A 17,879-nucleotide genomic window follows, 5' to 3' on the forward strand; every position below is an offset into this window, starting at 1 on the left:
CATGTGAACATGTTTTGTTAAACAGAATGTGTGTTGTTGTTCCCACAGCCTCCGTACTCTTACCGCATCGATGAGTGTGCAGAGTTTATCTGTTTCAATGGGGAGCTGCTGCTTCACAACTCCTCTCTAAACTGTCGCTACAACACCACCCAGCCCCAGTGCAGTCTGCTGGGTCTGCCCATCCTCATCAACACAGACGCCTGCTGTCCACTGTGGCAGTGCCCCTGTAAATCTGGTTTATGTTAAAAAAACAGATTTTCCCTGTGATTAATAATAGGCAGTCGTCGTGATTACAATCCATTGTTTACTGCAGTGAGCTGTGTTTGATTGTACTGATGCACTTTGCTTTTGCCAGGTCGCTGCACTGTGATGTCAGACCTGCGTGTCATCACATTTGATGGCAACAACGTGGCCTTGTATGATAACGGCTCCTACATCCTGGTTAACCTTCCCATAGAGACTATTATTGGCACCGTGGAGAAATGTCCTACCAGCCAGGTAACGCTCAGAATAAATTATGAATTACATCATCAGACATCTTAGAACTATATTGTGAAATGTTTTGTTTTCTTTGTAGAGTGTAAACTCCATCAGACGAACTGTGAGTACAGTCTCTTCTCCCCCTATCATTCCATACAATCATGTTTGCATGTAAATCAAAAGCTGTTATTCAATTAATAGATATTATCTTGTATATTACATTTTCTTATTTCACTCCCCTACAGAGTCCTACAGGTGGAACATCTGGTCTGTGTTTTAAGAAGCTGAACATTACTACCTCCTCCTACAGAATCATTATCAACCGACTGGATCGCAAGGTCAGTCTCTTAGCTTAATTTACTGCCGAGAGTTCAACTTATCCCACGCAAATAATGTGGTTCTTATGTGCCTGTCTGTCTCTAGGTGACAGTGAACTACAGACCTGTGAGACTTCCATTCTCCCGTCACTCTCTTTATGTGGAAGACACAGGCAGTATGTACCTGATCCACACACCTGGCGGGGTCAGCATACAATGGTATCACAGCACTGGCATCATGGTGCTGCAGTACATCGCTCCTTTTAATGCATCTGTGCCCACCCGAGGCCTTTGTGGTGAGTCCACACAAACACACCAGCTTTGACTGCAGCAGCCTCATTTATCTAAGTGCCTGCCATCAGCACCTAAAGGCTTAATGTCCAAACAGCAGCATCACTTTGACTTGAGTCATTATTGGATATGACAATTTGAGATGTTGAGAGCCATTTGGTTTAATTAACCACACACACATTATCTCATCCCACATATATATTGCTCACTGACAAAACAGCAATATATCACACACACACTCACTTAAACCAATCATCTGTCTGCCCGTGTTGTCAGGTTGTTGTGATGGGAATCCAGAAGATGATCTGAAGCTGCCCAATGGTACAGTGGTCAGAGAGGTGGGAGACATGATGCTCTTCCTTCAGGCCTGGAGAGTCCCCACTACCGATGAAACAGAACACACACGCAGAGTCGGAGACAACTGCACCATCGGGGACTGCTCCACCTGTCTCTCCATGCTCCGCCAGAGAGCCTTCATGCCATGCCACAGCAAGGTAGCTACAGTATTCACACAGCATTTTACAAGCTTGATGGTGTTTAGTTAATTTGCAATGACTCCAGTACCGAAAAGATAAGTGGATTGATTGACGAGTCAATGAAGCGAAAATGAATCTGCCAAACGTTCTCTTATTCCAGCCCTATTTCATATCATTGGGAATTTAATGTATTTTGGTTTTGAATTGTTGGGTGGATAAAACAAGCTATATGACAACTTCAGTGTGTACAATTTTGATTGCCCTTTCATAACCTTTTTCAAGACAAATTGTGTAATCTAAAAAACAGATGACCGATAATGAAAATAATAGTTTTTTTGAGGCCCTTCATGACTTTGGCCTGGTTGTGTGTTTTCAGGTTCCTCCAGAGCAGTTCTGTGACATCATGTGGGCGGGGGACCTGCACTACAAGGATCACCAGTGTGACTTTCTGGCGGCGTACGTGGCGGTTTGCTACACGCATCAAGTCTGCATCAGCTGGAGACGACACAACTTCTGCCGTAAGGAGACACAGGCAAAACAATGAACACACACGTAAGCAGATGAACTCATTCCTGTCTCTCATTTGCTCATGCATTGCTAAGTGCCTGTCATCCTGTAGCATTGCGGTGCCCCCCTGGTAAGGAGTATCAGCCTTGTGTGAGCACCTGCGCCAGCCGCACCTGTCTTAACAGAGAGTATTACGAGGAGACCACCTGCTCCTTCATCAGAGAGGAGTGTGTGTGCCGCAGTGGAACCATTCTGCACCGTGCTGATTCCCCTTACTGTGTAACCGAGGATCGCTGTGGTGAGTGACAGAGTAATTACATGCCTTAGTGATGAAAATGTCACTGTCAGAGAGTCTGAATTAATTTGGGACTTTATATTACTCCTAGACTCACATACAGTGGTTATTCACTTGGTTTTGGTTTATCCAGTGTGCACCGATAATGAGGGTAACCCCCGGGCCCCGGGCGAGGTGTGGAACGGCTCTGCCCGCGGCTGCTGTTTGTACCAGTGTATGGAGAATGGCTCTGTGGTGGCTGTCGAGCCGAACTGCAACTCTGTCCCTACACCGCTGTGTGAAAGGGAGGGAGAGTATGTACTGGATGTGTTGGAAGAAGAAGCCTGCTGCCCAAAAAAGATCTGTGGTGAGTTTAAAGATTAAGTTCTTCTTTGCCAAGCAAAGCTTCTGATCCAAATACAAACTCTGGAGACTTCATTTGAAGGATGGTGGTTTAATCTTTTCCCTTGGTTCTGCCCTAAAGTCTCACCATTTATAGTAATATGATATTGCTGATGACAGTTCACCTATTCTCAAGCTAACCAGTATCCCCAAATATATTTAATTTCAGAGACCATAAATCACAATGTTTTAGTGAACATAAATGACACATTCAATTATTGTTTTCTCCTCGCCTTTTTTTGCCCCTTCACAACTTGTCAGAGTGCAACATGACCATCTGTGACAGCGAAGCGCCACCTTGTGATAATGGGAACAGGCTAGTGATTGGTTACAGCGCTCTGTCCTGCTGCCCCGAGTACAGATGTGGTGAAAAAAAACTTTAATTGCTCCACTTTTTCCTGCAACGTTTTTAGACTTTTTGTTTAATGGGATATTTGGCCTGAACTTTTGCTTCTACTAAACACTCTGTTGTGACTGGTCATTCTCAGAGTGTGACCCCATGGCATGCCCTCCTGTGTCTGCCCCCAACTGCAGGGAAGATCAGTTCCTAGTGGAGGTCAGGGGGGCAAAATCCTGCTGCTACTCTTACCTGTGTGGTAAGTTTTAATTGTGGTTCACAGGTCAGTCTAAAACTGAAATCGGAAATCTTTGGCAGGAGGTTGGCCATCTGCTTTGTCTCCATCTTTGGCACCTCCATCAATTACAGCAACAAAACTGAATTTGTTGTTTGTGTTTTCTGTCTGAGCAGTGTGTGAGTCATGTATTGAAGCCATTCCAAGTTGTTCACATGGAGAAATTCTGGCTGTGGATCTAAACACAACCAACAGCTGCTGTCCACAGTACCATTGTGGTAGGTGTGTGAGTGTGTTTGTATATGTTGGGTTTTGTGTCTGTGTCTTCAAAGTCATGCTTGTACTTTCTCCCGTGTGTTTCAGTTTGTGATGTCAACCTGTGCCCTGAATCATCTGTGACCTGTGCACCTGGTCTCTCTTTGGTTCAAACTGCTGTCCCTGGGCTTTGCTGCCTGCAGCACCACTGCGGTACACACTCAAGAACACTCATATATATGTATACATCCTATTTGTTGCTGGTGGGCAGATGAGGTGATCATTGGATGAATCTCAAAAGTTGTTATGCCTGTCACGTATTTGCATAAACCACCTTTCTCTTTAACTTTCTCTCTGTAACTCCCAGAATGCCAATGTGAGGACAGCTCTCTCCCCATCTGTCAGGTGGTAAGTCAGCAAAAAGCTGCATCACAAGTCAATGTCTAATCAGGTCTTTGCTTGAAGGAAGAAAAAGTGAGCAATTTCAGTCAAGTCAGCACTCTGACTGTTTTTCTCTCAGGGGGAAGTGCTAATCGAGGTTCCAGACAGCAGCACCAACTGTGGCTGTCTTCAGCATACATGCCGTATGTGTAACACTATTGTGAAAGCACGCACACACACACACACACACACACACACACACACACACACACACACACACACACACACACACACACACACACACACACACACACACACACACACACACACACACACACACACACACACACACTGGTATGATGATTGACATGCTTTAGACATAGTTTCATTTCCTGCCTCACACTGCTCAATTTCCAGGCTCCCTTTATTTTAACGATAGAAATGTTTTTTTCTTATGGTATGGTATGGTTATTTATCCTATGTTCTTGTGTGTGTGTACAGAGAAAGCAGAGGTGTGTCTTTTCCAAGGGGTAACAGTGCTGGGACCAGGCCAGTCTCTGGTTCAGTACTTTGAAGGAGAGATGTGTTACGCTGTTCACTGCCTGCATCACAAAGATCCAGATTCTGGCTTCTACGCCATGGAAATAACCTCCGTCAACTGCTCCCAAAAATGTGGGCCTGTATGTATCCACATTTACAACATTTAGGAAATACCTGATCTACTTGTCTTCACTTCTGCATCTTCTACTCATCCTTTTATTTCTGCATTTGGCTCATCTTTTTAGCACCAGGTGTACGTAACGTCTACCGACCCTCAGGTGTGCTGCGGCTCCTGTAAAAATGTCTCCTGTACCTACAACAATGAAAATGGGACAGCAGAGCTTTTTGCTGTAAGAACAAATACATCCACATGTACTCAATGCTACACTTTCTGAGCAGTGCTGACTTTGATTGTGTGTGCAGGCAGGGAGTTCCTGGGTGGAGAACTGTACACGTTACGACTGCATGGAAACAGCAGTGGGAGCGGTGATTCTCGCCTCTGGGGTGGTTTGTCCGCCTTTCAATGAAACAGAGTGTATTCAGGTCAGGATCTCTAAATGTACTATATAACTGAGTTTAAGGTTAAACTCTTGAAGGCACTTCTTTTTTCAGGTAGATCCGGTCTCATGCACAATTATAGTTGTTAAAATGGATGCAGTATAATACAGATTCAACACGGTGTCAAAAATAAACAGCATGGCTTAGTTCTAATGTTCCATTCCCTGCTCACAGTTTCTCTAGACTGAACAGTTGGCAAATATTTATATATCAACTTGGAACTTTTATCTCTCACGCTGATTGGTGCACCTGTATTATCTATTAAAATGATTCTTTTTTATTATTTAAATTGGGTTTCCCATCATTAACTCTGGTTTCTCATCTTACTCTCTTATGCAGAATGGCGGTGTGGTTCAGAGCTATGTGGACGGTTGCTGCAGGACATGTGAGTCTCCAAATTTATTCAATGCTTCTGGTAATGCTTTGAGCTGTCAAAGTGGTGAGCGCTTTGTTGCCTGGCAGTGGATGGGCTTATTGGCTGAGTGGTTGGGGGTGGCCTGTAGTAGAGGGTGGAGATAAAGACATTTGTTGGCCTTTCACTCCATTTCCCACAATCCCCCGCTTTCCCAGTTTGTCCCTAAATCTTCTGTTGACATATTCAAGAGCCAGCACAGCTTAGTAAGAAAGAATATTTGGTGGAAATGATTAATAAATTAAATAAATAAATAATATTTAATATGATTACTAAGGTAATAAACACCTTCCTGAACTTGTGCTTTCAATATGATGATGCGAACTGTTCTTCATGTCTACTTTTCCAAATGATATTGAGTAACGAGACATTTTTAAATTTTGTGGATTACAGCTTTAATAAACATGCAGTGGTGACATTTTTCTCTCCTTTGTGGATTCGGCATTGCAGCCTCGCCCGCTTGCCTGCTTTTGCAGCGACCTTGCAGTTTGGCCAATCAGGGTGCTCCACAGTGAGTGTTTTACCAATGAGGATGTGAGGTGGTGCAGGGGTTAGAGTTTCCCCTGCTGAGCTGCTCTTTGAAGTACATTAAATGACTGAGTTCCTTGGCTGCCCGGAGTGGCCCAAAGAGAAGTGAACTCCATGTGCATGCCGGCTGCACTGATTCCCTCCTCTGTGTGTTTGTGTGTTACACTGAACTGTGTTTTCTGAACCAAACGTAACCTTGTGTGTGTTCTCATGACGTTCTTTGAACCCGGCGGCTGTGATCCTGACGATGCTCCCAGGTTCTGGAGTGGGTGTTTTACCGTTTACCGTTAATCCCGTAACTCCCACTGGTAGTACTAACTGTGACAAAGGTACCACCACTTTGCACTGTCCCACTGACAATGATTATATGGCATCCTGGCACTCAGTTACTCATTCACTTGCAATTGTTAAGCTTTGTGTGAATGTGAAACTATTGTCTAATATAATATCTTGAATATTCATTTTCTTCCTTTCACTGATTAACCCCCAAAACACACTAAAACACGAACTAAGGCTGCACGATTATGCCATAATGATAATCACTATTATTTTTTAACAATATTGGGATCACGATTATATAGCACGATTATTCATTGGTTTGAGTCTAAATGTTTTTATATCACTTTCACATTTTCATAAACTTATGCTTTTCTGCTAATGTACTAATCTTTGCATCAAATAAGGTTTTTCTTCTTTGACTGAATTCAGCATTTTTGTTTTGCCCATCTGCTCTCTGTTTTATAATAGAACAGAGTGCGGACAGGTAAAACATGTAATACACAGTATAATACAGTATATAAGACTGCAGAAGCAACATTTTTTTTTTTTCAGCAGTTTTTCACAGGTTGCTCTTTTTAGGGTGCGTGCGTAGCGGCATGACAGCTTTACAAAAGTCAAACTTCTCGATGTGAGTTAAGGAAGCACTTCATTTGATATGCAGCAGCTAGGAATAATACTCGATTAATTGTGCAGCCCTAATATGAACAGCATCGAACCTTGCATTTATCTAATTAAAAGTGCAAAACCATCCATCAGACAACATGCAGTGTTAAATATAAGAGAGAAGACTTAATCAAATCAAAGTGTTTATAAAAATAAAGCTCCAGTGTGACACATTCATCCATTAAGGAAAAGCTGGAGCTCATCTACTATTTTCCTATATTCCAGCCCTAGACAAAATCCTTTTGACCAGCTTTGATTGGCTTAAAAGTACGGTTAAATTTAGGTCAGTAGCCATTAAGAGATCGATCTCTGCTGCGAGAACTGTGCCCCTCCTGTCACCCAACTGTCAATCAAAGCAAGCTCCTACTGCTGGGCAACAAAAACACCAGTTGAATAGGCCTCTCGGGTTTGTGTGAGTGACAGATCTCTGCAGAAAAACATTCAAAGAGTATGTTTGTGCGTGAGCATATGTTCCCAATTGTTCGTATGTGTGCGTGCATTTATTTTTATTTATGTATGAACTTGCATCTTATTGTTTTCTGCTGTCAATGTTAATAATCTTTATTTCTGAGTGTTACTCTGTATATGCATCTTATTTCTGTGTGAACATGTGTGTAGGTAAAGAGGATGGTAAGACTTGCAAACGTGTGGCCATTCGAACCACCATCAGAAAAGATGACTGCAGGAGCAACGCACCGGTGAGAGACCAGAGACATGCTAATTAAATCATAATTATTACGCTATTCAAACAAACTCCTCCTGTCCTCATCCTGTCTCCCTCCTCTTACAGGTCACAGTCTATTCTTGTGATGGGAAATGCCCGTCTGCCACCATATTCAACTTTAACATCAACAGTCACGCCCGGTTCTGTAAGTGCTGCCGCGAGAGTGGACTGCAAACCCGCTCCGTCACACTTTACTGCTCTCGCAATGCCACAGTCGTGGAGTACAACTTTCAAGAGCCTCTGGACTGTTCCTGCCAGTGGAACTAAAACAACAGGGTCCAGGCAGAAAAAATGAATGAGAGCGTAACAAATGAAGAGAATGTATGAATAATGGGATAAATTTGATTTATACAGTACTGATGAACAAAACCAGCCATGTTTCATTGTATTTGGTACTGTAAGTACACTTTACAACTCTGAGTCCTAGTTGTAACTCAAAAGATATTGAATATAACTGATGTTAGTGTGAGATTGTTTTCAAGTAGTCTTGTCTGCACATTAGTCTTTATTCTCTGTAAGGGCTGCTGTGCCAACCCAGTCAGCTATCTAGTGCTTTCAGGTGGTGGTACGATGCCATTAGTCTCTTATCCTACTGTATATTAACAATTGATGTTATATTGACACAGAAGTTGCTGCATTTTTCATATCCGCTGTTGAGTTCAAATACTGTACAAGCTTTTTGGGTTTGTCTTGGGAGATAAATGTAGCCTTTTTACAAATGTGCGAAGCTTTTTATCCTAGAAAAGTTTAATGTGACCTTAGGGTTTTTGTTGTTTCTGTATTTTGAAGTAGGGGAATAAAATATTTACCAGTGTCTTTGTCTGAATTATTGCAAGACTGGCTGCCCTCATGACCTGCAATGTGTGCTTTTCAAACACACTAAAGAGATTCTCTTTCCTCAAACCTTATTAAACGCACACTCTCATCCTGATTCAGCGTTTGTAGTGCTGACATGTGTTTGTACTTCACCCCTCAGAGGTTATTGCTGTGTGGGAGTCTCCTCTTCATAACAAAACCCCTCAATAGACTCAGCTCCCTGTCTGTCAATCATTTCTCCCTCTCACATTCCTGTCATTCCACGAAGGCCAGCGCTCCTACCACACCCCACGTCCAAGCCAAACCATTCTCACCACTGCACTTTGTTATGAACGGTTTGGAGCCCATACTTATTTTAGAGGTTATGAAAACAAAATCCTAGACCTGTCTGGTGTGACTGACTGGTTGGTCATCCAGAGGCGTCGAGCTGGTGGCTTTGCCCCCATGAGCACATCTCAATTTACCACAAAGCGCCCACCACATCTCTCTTATTCCTTTCTTTTCCCTCACTTTGCCCCACATCCACTGCCTCTCCACCTCTCATCAGGAGCCCTGCTATGGAGTGGCCATGTGCCTGCGGTTGCCATGGTGAACTGCTCTTATCCCAACAAAGAGCCAGAACAAATTGGGTTGAACTCATACATCCTTTCTCTCTCTCTCTCTCTCTCTCTCTCTCTCTCTCTCTCTCTCTCTCTCTCTCTCTCTCTCTCTCTCTCTCTCTCTCTCTCTCTCTCTCTCTCTCTCCATCCATACACACCCAAGGACAGTCTCCTCCTTCACATAAGGGTTTGCTTCTCGGAGGAAAAAGCCATTGAACTCTCTCTGACTTTGAGTAGGCGCTAAATTCAAAGTCCAGGCTCTGCGTAAAACTGAAGTGAAAGCAATTCAGTATTTCCCCGTGATTTAAGATAGCTATGAATATGTAATCCAACACTTTTCAACTCTTAAAAAGTAACAGTTAACTTTTTTGGACGCTCAGCTGGTCGCCAGCAAGCCAAATAGTTTGGGACTTTCCACAGCTGATGTTTTGTGAAGGGTATGGTATATCTACAAGCTTACCAGTGGATGAAAGTAAGTGATCGTGACATTTCCAATGGGTGGAACAGAGCGGCTGTGGTTACTTGCTAGTTTATGCCAGGTAAGAGAATATCCATCATGCTTATGTATCTTCCCAGGTGTATTGTTATTATACTTAAAGGTGCTGAATTGACTGTACAATCCGGACCAATGGTGTCTTCACTGAATTTTAAGATTTTCGGCTCTTTCAGCACTGTTATTGGTGTTGCACTGTTAGCTGCTAGCCGTTGCCATGTTGAGGATTGAATCCCTCTTGAGGTACATCTGGATTGTTGGCTTCTGTGACACGTGTTACTTTCCTCCTCCTCAGGTTGTCTTGCTGACCTGTGAACAGCATTTAAACCCTGTTGAGGTTGAAGTTTTATTTCAGTCCTTCTCATCCACAAACGATTCAGATGCCTACACAGTCACCTGCAGGACTGCTAGTAACCAGCTGGTAAGAACGGTGTCATGCTTACTCTGGCTCAGTTTCATTAGTTTGAGTTTATATATTTTAGGAACTAATGTAATGGTCACATTTCTGCAGGTGTATGTGGAGCCCATTGATCATTCAGCATGCTCCCCTGACTGCAAAATGTCATTACGATTGGTTGAGGAGCCAAGAGGATATAACATCTCACTGACAACAAGCAGAAATGACACTACTCTTGAGGCAAAGACTTTTCCCTTCTGTGAGTGTCTGTGAACTCTGAATACCACTGTCCTGAAGTAGAAAAACAACATGCTTGATTAGTGTTTGGTATAATGCCTATCGACGTTAACATGTTTCATCTTGTCTTTACTCCTTCCCTTTTGTATTTGTGTTCAGTTCCAGTCTCCCTGTCCTCCCTTCAAGTATACAGCACGACCACTACTGCTCTCTTGATGTGGAAACTTCACAAACAACAAACCCTCTCCACCTTGAGTCTATTCAACACTCATACACAATCTGTCTCATACATCTTCGACATAAACTCATCAGAGGCAAACTCTCAGTACACAGTGAAAGGTCTCCAGCCTGGCACACGCTTCAAGGTCAAAGTTGTGGTCAGTACATTCCTCAAACACCTTCATATGACCTTGAAGCAGAGACTCAGCATTGACATTGAAACAGGTAGTTTTTTTTACCACAATGAATTCATCATATGAACACAATTTGACATTTGGCTTATAAATTTCTGTATTAGTTGATGATCATTTATTTTTCCAGCTCAGTGCCCCCCTGACTGGTTGGCCAATGGGAGAAGCTGCTACACTGTGAGAAGGAACGGTTTGACCTGGAGTGATGCCAAGCACAGCTGCAGAGGACTGGCAGCCGGAAGTCACCTGGCTGATCTGAAGACAGTGGAAGATCTGCTTTTCATATCTTCTCACCTGCTGAGCCATAACAATCTGCTGCTGCTATGGACCGGACTGAATGACCAGCAGGTAGCATTATTACATAACATACATTTCAAGTAATGAAGGCTTTCTTTCTTTTCATCCTGTCAGTAAGAGCCATAATAAATGATTAAAGGGTATTTTGACATACCATTTACATTGTCAGAATAGATAATGTTTCTTTGAGAATGTGCATATTTATGTCTTATTGAATAACCTTTTCTCACAAGGGATCACATTTAGGAAATGTTATGAATATCTTAGCATTTTGTAATTTTAAGAGGGATTTGTCAAGAAAACCTATTGAATAAATATTTACAAGTTCACTGATTGAGAAGGCAGGAGACAGTAGCTGTGCTTGAACTACTGTCCAAAAGCTATTTATTGATGTGGTTCAATGCTGCATATTCCTTCACCTTCAGAACCACACCCACCTATCCTTACACACCTTCAATAGATGGCAATTTCAGGAAACTGTTCTAGTGGAAATTATCAACTTTGTGATTCAAACCCTTAACTAAGAAACAGTGACTGTACTAGTTCTAATCAAACGACCTGGAGCAATTCAACTTTCTACATTAGCAGTAAGAAGTAACAGTGCATACTTTTTATACCCTGTAGGGTTCAGAAGTTATTCTAAGACTTCAAAATCATGCAGAATTTGGAGTCCAGGATATGGAGGAATATATGGAAAGAGAACAGGAGGAAAATGTACTGCAGTATAATTAAACTTCCCTGCCCAAAATTTTGTCAGCACTAAAGAATACTCCTGTAGTGAGCACACCGACATACTTTATGTGTAAAGAAATCTATACAAAGTAATTCATTATGATTAGTTTTAACAAAAAGGCTAAAAAAGTTTTGAATTTATAGTGAATATACTTAGGAAATGACTACTCTTTAATTAGTTGATTTGAGGAGAATAGTTTAAGTAAATACAGATATAACATTTTTAAACCAGCATTTCTAGAAAGTTGTCTCCTTAGCTGCCCTCCTTTTGTTTGTGATACTTTCACTTTAATGACAGTCAGCTGGTGGTATCTGTCATGTGTATACGGCAAAGTTCATAATGTCTTTCTTTTGTCGCCCCACAGGAAGAGGGCCATCCTCTCTGGTCTGATGGCTCGGCCTATAACTTGACGAACTCCATGATGTCATTACTGCCAGCCAATCAGACAGACTGTTTTGCCCTTCAGAGGAATGCCACAGGGCCAGGATACTTTCTCACTCCATTCTTTGCAACATCCCCTTACCCTTCATCTGCCATTCCCAGAGTAAATAACTGTGTAATATACCTTTATTCACCAAAGCATTTACTGTGCATACATTATTTCACGCAATTTTGAGTTATCCTTGAATCATCACTTGTTAAAATGGTCGACGAAGTTTTACAAAATCTTGCTTTTTTTCTAATTTTGCAACGTCATAAACCTCAACTCATGATATTGTTCAATCTCATGGTAAATAAGTAATGCAAAACACTTACAAATTAACAAATACCATATTAATTGTGAGCACTTCCCTAATTTCCTTCTCAACTTGTTTCTCTCTCTTTCACAGCCCTTCCTGTCCCTTCCCCATTCTCTTTTGACCTGGTTCAGGTGACAGAGCAACAAGTACAGCTTCGTTGGAGTGACCTCTCACCCTTGAACTCTCTCAATCTTTCCTCTTTTGAGATATTCCTCCAGTACCAAGAGGAGTCAGATGGAGAGTCGGGTCAAGGTAAAGAAGATAGAAGCAGGAGGTCAGAGGACAAAAAGGGGACACAAAGCTTGAGTGTTATTAAAAAGATTGCCAGGGTCCCCATATCCCTCTCCTCCAGAGAGGTAACAGTGACAGGCTTGTCTCCAGGGAGCGTCTACTCCTTCACACTTCGAGCTTCTCATCCTGCTGGCTCCACCTGGAGCTTGGGACAAACACGAACTGCGTACACAAGTGAGTCTTCTGACACACATAAAGTACACAAGCAACAACTTGTGGTAACAGATGTAACTACAAAGGTTTATGTTCTCTTTCTTCCAGGACCTCTTCCTCCTCAAAACATCACTTTTGGCTCCAGTACCGTCAGTCAGATTAGTGTCCACTGGATGATGACGGATGCACAGTTAAAGGTTGGATGGACCTTTGTTGTGCGCTATGTGGACATGTCCTCACGACAAGAGGGCATAGTTGGAATGACCAATATCTCCAGGTTGGCTGAGACTCATGGGCTGCAGGCATACACTGCTGTGATTGGAGGGCTGGAGTCTCACAGGAAATACAGGGTTGAAGTTTACACCGTCACCAAGCATGGCATAGAGAGCTGTGGACAAGAGCCTGTGACTGTACAGACTGGTAAGCATGTAAGAGGTTGATTTGCAGCAGATATTTGTGATGCCTCTGTTCTATTGTAGTGTTCACGTAAACCACGACACGCTCACATCAAGCCAACACCCACAATACCAGGACCCCAAAACGGGCAATTCAATGGTATTGATCTATTTCAAGATCAATTTTATTATTTACACCTGGGATTTCCCCCCTGATTAATTTTCTATGAAATCTAGAAAGATATAGTTAGAAAATAAGGCCAAAATGTATGAATGGAAACTTCCAAATCAAAAGGTTGCATTAATTCACTATTATTGAATGCCAAAAGTGAAGTGGCATCCTTAGAAGATAAATGCTGTGGATGTATTGTAACTGTAATTAAGATCAGAAGCTAAACATCTGCACAACAGAGGTCCAGTCAGATAAGATAAGATAAGATAAGATAAGATAAGATAAGATAATCCTTTATTAGTAGAAGGCTTACAGCAGCATAGAGTAAAGTCAGTGGTTTTAGTAGAATAGTCTTTGACTGTCTTGCCATTTTTCAAGATACATTTGTGATCAAAAGCATTAATAAAACACTTGTTTGTCTCACTGTGAAGAGGATAACATTTCCCTTCTTTTCATTTTTTTTTCATTGTGTCTATTGTGAGTAGAGTTTGCATAAATGCAACTTTGCTGATCTATCTTGTCAACCAAAGTGGATACGTTTGTGATGTTTTAAAATGTAGTTTGTAATTATCCAAACAAAAACCATGCATAATTGTGTAATGCAGACTTTGATTTGACTCACGTCAGCAGACAAAAGAAATAACATCCTCCTATGTGCCTCTTAGCGGTAAGGGCCCCTAGTGGTCTGGTGGCGTTGAACACAACAGGAGATATGACAGTCTGCTGGACCAGTTCACCTGATGACCCACCAGATGGTTATTATGTCACATCCCACCCAACCATTTATCCCACTCCAACCTCACTGTGGATTAACCAGTCCAGTCTCGGTGCTCAGTGGGCACATCAGTCTGTGTGTGTTAATTTGGGCACATTTACTCCAGGTCAGACTTATGAAATAGGAGTGGTCTCTCTGAGGGGAAAGGACAGGAGCAACAGGACCAGAATCATACACACCACAGGTAAGTCGAAACACAAATACTGCCTTTAAATGAAGGGTTCAAGGATAGGTTTATTTGAAGCTCAAATAAGGCCTCAGTAGTCTGAGGTAGCCAGTTGGTATCGACCAAAGTTACAGCTTTTTTATAAGGCAGTGGAAGGATAGTGATTAAAAAGAGGGGGAAAGCTACACAGACAGAATGAGTATTGTGGATTTAGTCCCACATGGCCAGTATGAACAAAAGGAATGATTACAGAAAGCAAAACATGTTTCAATGATCATATGGGCACCTGACTTTAAAAATAATGAACCTATCCTTTAACAATTTAGACAGTAATTTCCACTACTCTCTCTTGTTTCTATTTCTGTTTGTCTAGATCCAATGCCAGTTCGGGTAGCAGTCCCCCTTTCGGTGGGCACAAACTCTGCACAAATGTACATCCAGCATCCAGAGCTGGGTCTGATTGATGGGGTTAACGTGTGTGTATGTCCAGGATTGTGTGACAGTGTGTGTGAGGGATTGTGTGGGGACACATGTCACTGGTACTCCCTCCCTGCTGGTGTTCATAGCATAACCCTGGACAACCTCAGTCCAGGATCAGAGCACCGGCTCAAGATTTACAGCACAAGCCGAGCGCAGATTGGACCGCCGTACTACACCCACCCCGTTAGAACAAGTGAGTTTCCTCTGCTAGTAATAGTACATAGTGGCAGCAGACACATTTGAGTTGCTTCAAAGTTGAAGGTGTCGGCATAAACATTTGGGCTCATAATGACTTTAATGATCTCAAAACATAGTGGATCATATCTGTTATTGTATTATAACCTGAAAAACGCCTCTCATCACTTTTTCTATTTCAGGATAGCACAACTGTATTTAGTCTCATTTGGCTTCAATTCAAAGTACTTTTTCATCTAAAGTATTGCATATTGCAGCAATTCGATTTAATTAATCCACTAATATTGGCACCACCTCACTGGTTAACTGTTTGGTTTTCTTTTGAAGATATTTGTTCTCAACATGTACTGATCGCATTAATCAATACCATTTGGGTCAGGCCTCAAGCTATATGGCAGATGTTATATTGTATGGTATATTTTATATGTTTTGGGACAGTGTGCCTCTTAAGGTAAACAGATCCCTTTGTGACGAATCCCAAAATCAAATCTTTGTTCCTAAATTAAAATAAGACAGTGGCATCATCTTTAAATGCTTTAAAAACATTTTTTATATAGAATGTACATTATGTGGTGTCTTCATCAAGTTGTTGCCAACTTTTTATTTCTTTATTACAGCCATAATAAATATATATTAATAATATGATCCCCAGATTTTCAAAAAATATGTTTTTTTGAATGCAGATCTGGCTCCTCCTGGCAGAGTGAGGGAAGGTGTGGTGACAGATTCGTCCATAGAGCTTCTTTGGGATCCAGCACAAGGACAGGCTCGCAGCTACGAGGTCATCTGCCTTAACTGTGACCACACACACATGGTAAACCAATAAAAGGAGGCTTCTCTTTGAGATTCATGGTGACCAGTAGTTGGGATGATTTTATGTTGTCTGCTTTAAAAAGAATTCTATATATTTTGTATGCTAAAGGTGCAGAAGGTGTTCACTCAGAGTGCAACGTTTTCTAGCCTGACACCAGGCAGACTCTACCAGTTTGCGGTACGAACAGAGAAGGAGTCCTTCACAGACAGTTCCCCCATCACCATCAACATCACTGCAGGTAAGCCCACACAAACACGCACTGCTCAATCTTTCTGTTTTAAGATCTTAAAAATAAGAACTTGAAAATTTAAATATATACATATATATATAAATATATTGTGTTTTATATGTATGAACAAATGTCTCAATAAAGTTAGTGAATTTAAAAATAAAAAAAATCTACCCGGCATGCAATGCGCGGTGATCGCCGGAACCTATTTCCCGGTCACCGGGATTCTACCGGGACGCCTCCTCTAGCTCCCAGACGGCTCAACCTCCTCTAGCTATGCTAGCTATAGGAGGTTGAGCCGGTCGGTCCACCGGTACCGGTACCGTGAAAAACGCCGGTAATCCGGCACACCGGTATACAGGAGGATGAGCCGTCCAGATAAACATCCGTGAAAACATCATGACGTGACGTCACTGCACCGCGACTGTGACAAACGATAATAAAACATTAAATAAAGATAATAGATGATATTGCAGCCTTCGTGGCATCAACTTAAGATCTTAAAAATAAGAACTTGAAAATTTAAATATATACATATATATATAAATATATTGTGTTTTATATGTATGAACAAATGTCTCAATAAAGTTAGTGAATTTAAAAAAAAAAAAAAAAAAAAAAAAAATCTACCCGGCATGCAATGCGCGGTGATCGCCGGAACCTATTTCCCGGTCACCGGGATTCTACCGGGACGCCTCCTCTAGCTCCCAGACGGCTCAACCTCCTCTAGCTATGCTAGCTAGAGGAGGTTGAGCCGGTCGGTCCACCGGTACCGGTACCGTGAAAAACGCCGGTAATCCGGCACACCGGTATACAGGAGGATGAGCCGTCCAGATAAACATCCGTGAAAACATCATGACGTGACGTCACTGCACCGCGACTGTGACAAACGCGAAACATTAAATAAAGATAATAAAACATTAAATAAAGATAATAGATGATATTGCAGCCTTCGTGGCATCAACTTAAGATCTTAAAAATAAGAACTTGAAAATTTAAATATATACATATATATATAAATATATTGTGTTTTATATGTATGAACAAATGTCTCAATAAAGTTAGTGAATTTAAAAAAAAAAATAAAAAAAAAAAAAAAAAAAAATCTACCCGGCATGCAATGTCTCGCGGTGATCGCGGAACCTATTTCCCGGTCACCGGGATTCTACCGGGACGCCTCCTCTAGCTCAGACGGCTCAACCTCCTCTAGCTATGCTAGCTATAGGAGGTTGAGCCGGTCGGTCCACCGGTACCGGTACCGTGAAAAACGCCGGTAATCCGGCACACCGGTATACAGGAGGATGAGCCGTCCAGATAAACATCCGTGAAAACATCATGACGTGACGTCACTGCACCGCGACTGTGAAACATTAAATAAAGATAATAAAACATTAAATGAAGATAATAGATGATATTGCAGCCTTCGTGGCATCAACTTAAGATCTTAAAAATAAGAACTTGAAAATTTAAATATATACATATATATATAAATATATTGTGTTTTATATGTATGAACAAATGTCTCAATAAAGTTAGTGAATTTAAAAAAAAAAAAAAAAAAAAAAAAATCTACCCGGCATGCAATGCGCGGTGATCGCCGGAACCTATTTCCCGGTCACCGGGATTCTACCGGGACGCCTCCTCTAGCTCCCAGACGGCTCAACCTCCTCTAGCTATGCTAGCTAGAGGAGGTTGAGCCGGTCGGTCCACCGGTACCGGTACCGTGAAAAACGCCGGTAATCCGGCACACCGGTATACAGGAGGATGAGCCGTCCAGATAAACATCCGTGAAAACATCATGACGTGACGTCACTGCACCGCGACTGTG

The 17,879-nt window shown here is 41.9% G+C and overlaps 2 protein-coding genes across 2 annotated transcripts in view; both read left to right on the forward strand.

The window, feature by feature from the left end:
- The window catches only part of otogl (otogelin-like), a 28,772-nt gene extending 20,378 nt beyond the window's left edge, over positions 1-8,394 (forward strand). The window contains 21 exon segments of the mRNA XM_054619441.1: positions 49-226; positions 356-498; positions 578-601; positions 726-818; positions 904-1,093; positions 1,365-1,582; positions 1,941-2,082; positions 2,184-2,369; positions 2,500-2,712; positions 3,009-3,113; positions 3,236-3,343; positions 3,496-3,597; positions 3,683-3,787; positions 3,942-3,982; positions 4,095-4,158; positions 4,457-4,635; positions 4,741-4,845; positions 4,919-5,038; positions 5,393-5,438; positions 7,554-7,633; positions 7,726-8,394. Of these exon segments, the coding sequence (XP_054475416.1) occupies positions 49-226; positions 356-498; positions 578-601; positions 726-818; positions 904-1,093; positions 1,365-1,582; positions 1,941-2,082; positions 2,184-2,369; positions 2,500-2,712; positions 3,009-3,113; positions 3,236-3,343; positions 3,496-3,597; positions 3,683-3,787; positions 3,942-3,982; positions 4,095-4,158; positions 4,457-4,635; positions 4,741-4,845; positions 4,919-5,038; positions 5,393-5,438; positions 7,554-7,633; positions 7,726-7,926 (2,643 nt within the window). The 3' untranslated portion in view covers positions 7,927-8,394.
- Positions 8,395-9,562: 1,168 nt separating this feature from the next.
- The window catches only part of ptprq (protein tyrosine phosphatase receptor type Q), a 41,611-nt gene continuing 33,294 nt past the window's right edge, over positions 9,563-17,879 (forward strand). Inside the window, 13 exon segments of the mRNA XM_054619687.1 lie at positions 9,563-9,613; positions 9,863-9,988; positions 10,079-10,223; positions 10,361-10,645; positions 10,742-10,959; positions 12,006-12,144; positions 12,147-12,185; positions 12,472-12,846; positions 12,934-13,245; positions 14,058-14,351; positions 14,707-15,006; positions 15,692-15,822; positions 15,931-16,060. Coding sequence (XP_054475662.1) covers positions 9,569-9,613; positions 9,863-9,988; positions 10,079-10,223; positions 10,361-10,645; positions 10,742-10,959; positions 12,006-12,144; positions 12,147-12,185; positions 12,472-12,846; positions 12,934-13,245; positions 14,058-14,351; positions 14,707-15,006; positions 15,692-15,822; positions 15,931-16,060 — 2,539 coding nt within the window. The 5' untranslated portion in view covers positions 9,563-9,568.

Source organism: Anoplopoma fimbria, chromosome 19, assembly GCF_027596085.1.
Source record: "Anoplopoma fimbria isolate UVic2021 breed Golden Eagle Sablefish chromosome 19, Afim_UVic_2022, whole genome shotgun sequence".
Lineage (NCBI taxonomy): Eukaryota > Metazoa > Chordata > Actinopteri > Perciformes > Anoplopomatidae > Anoplopoma > Anoplopoma fimbria.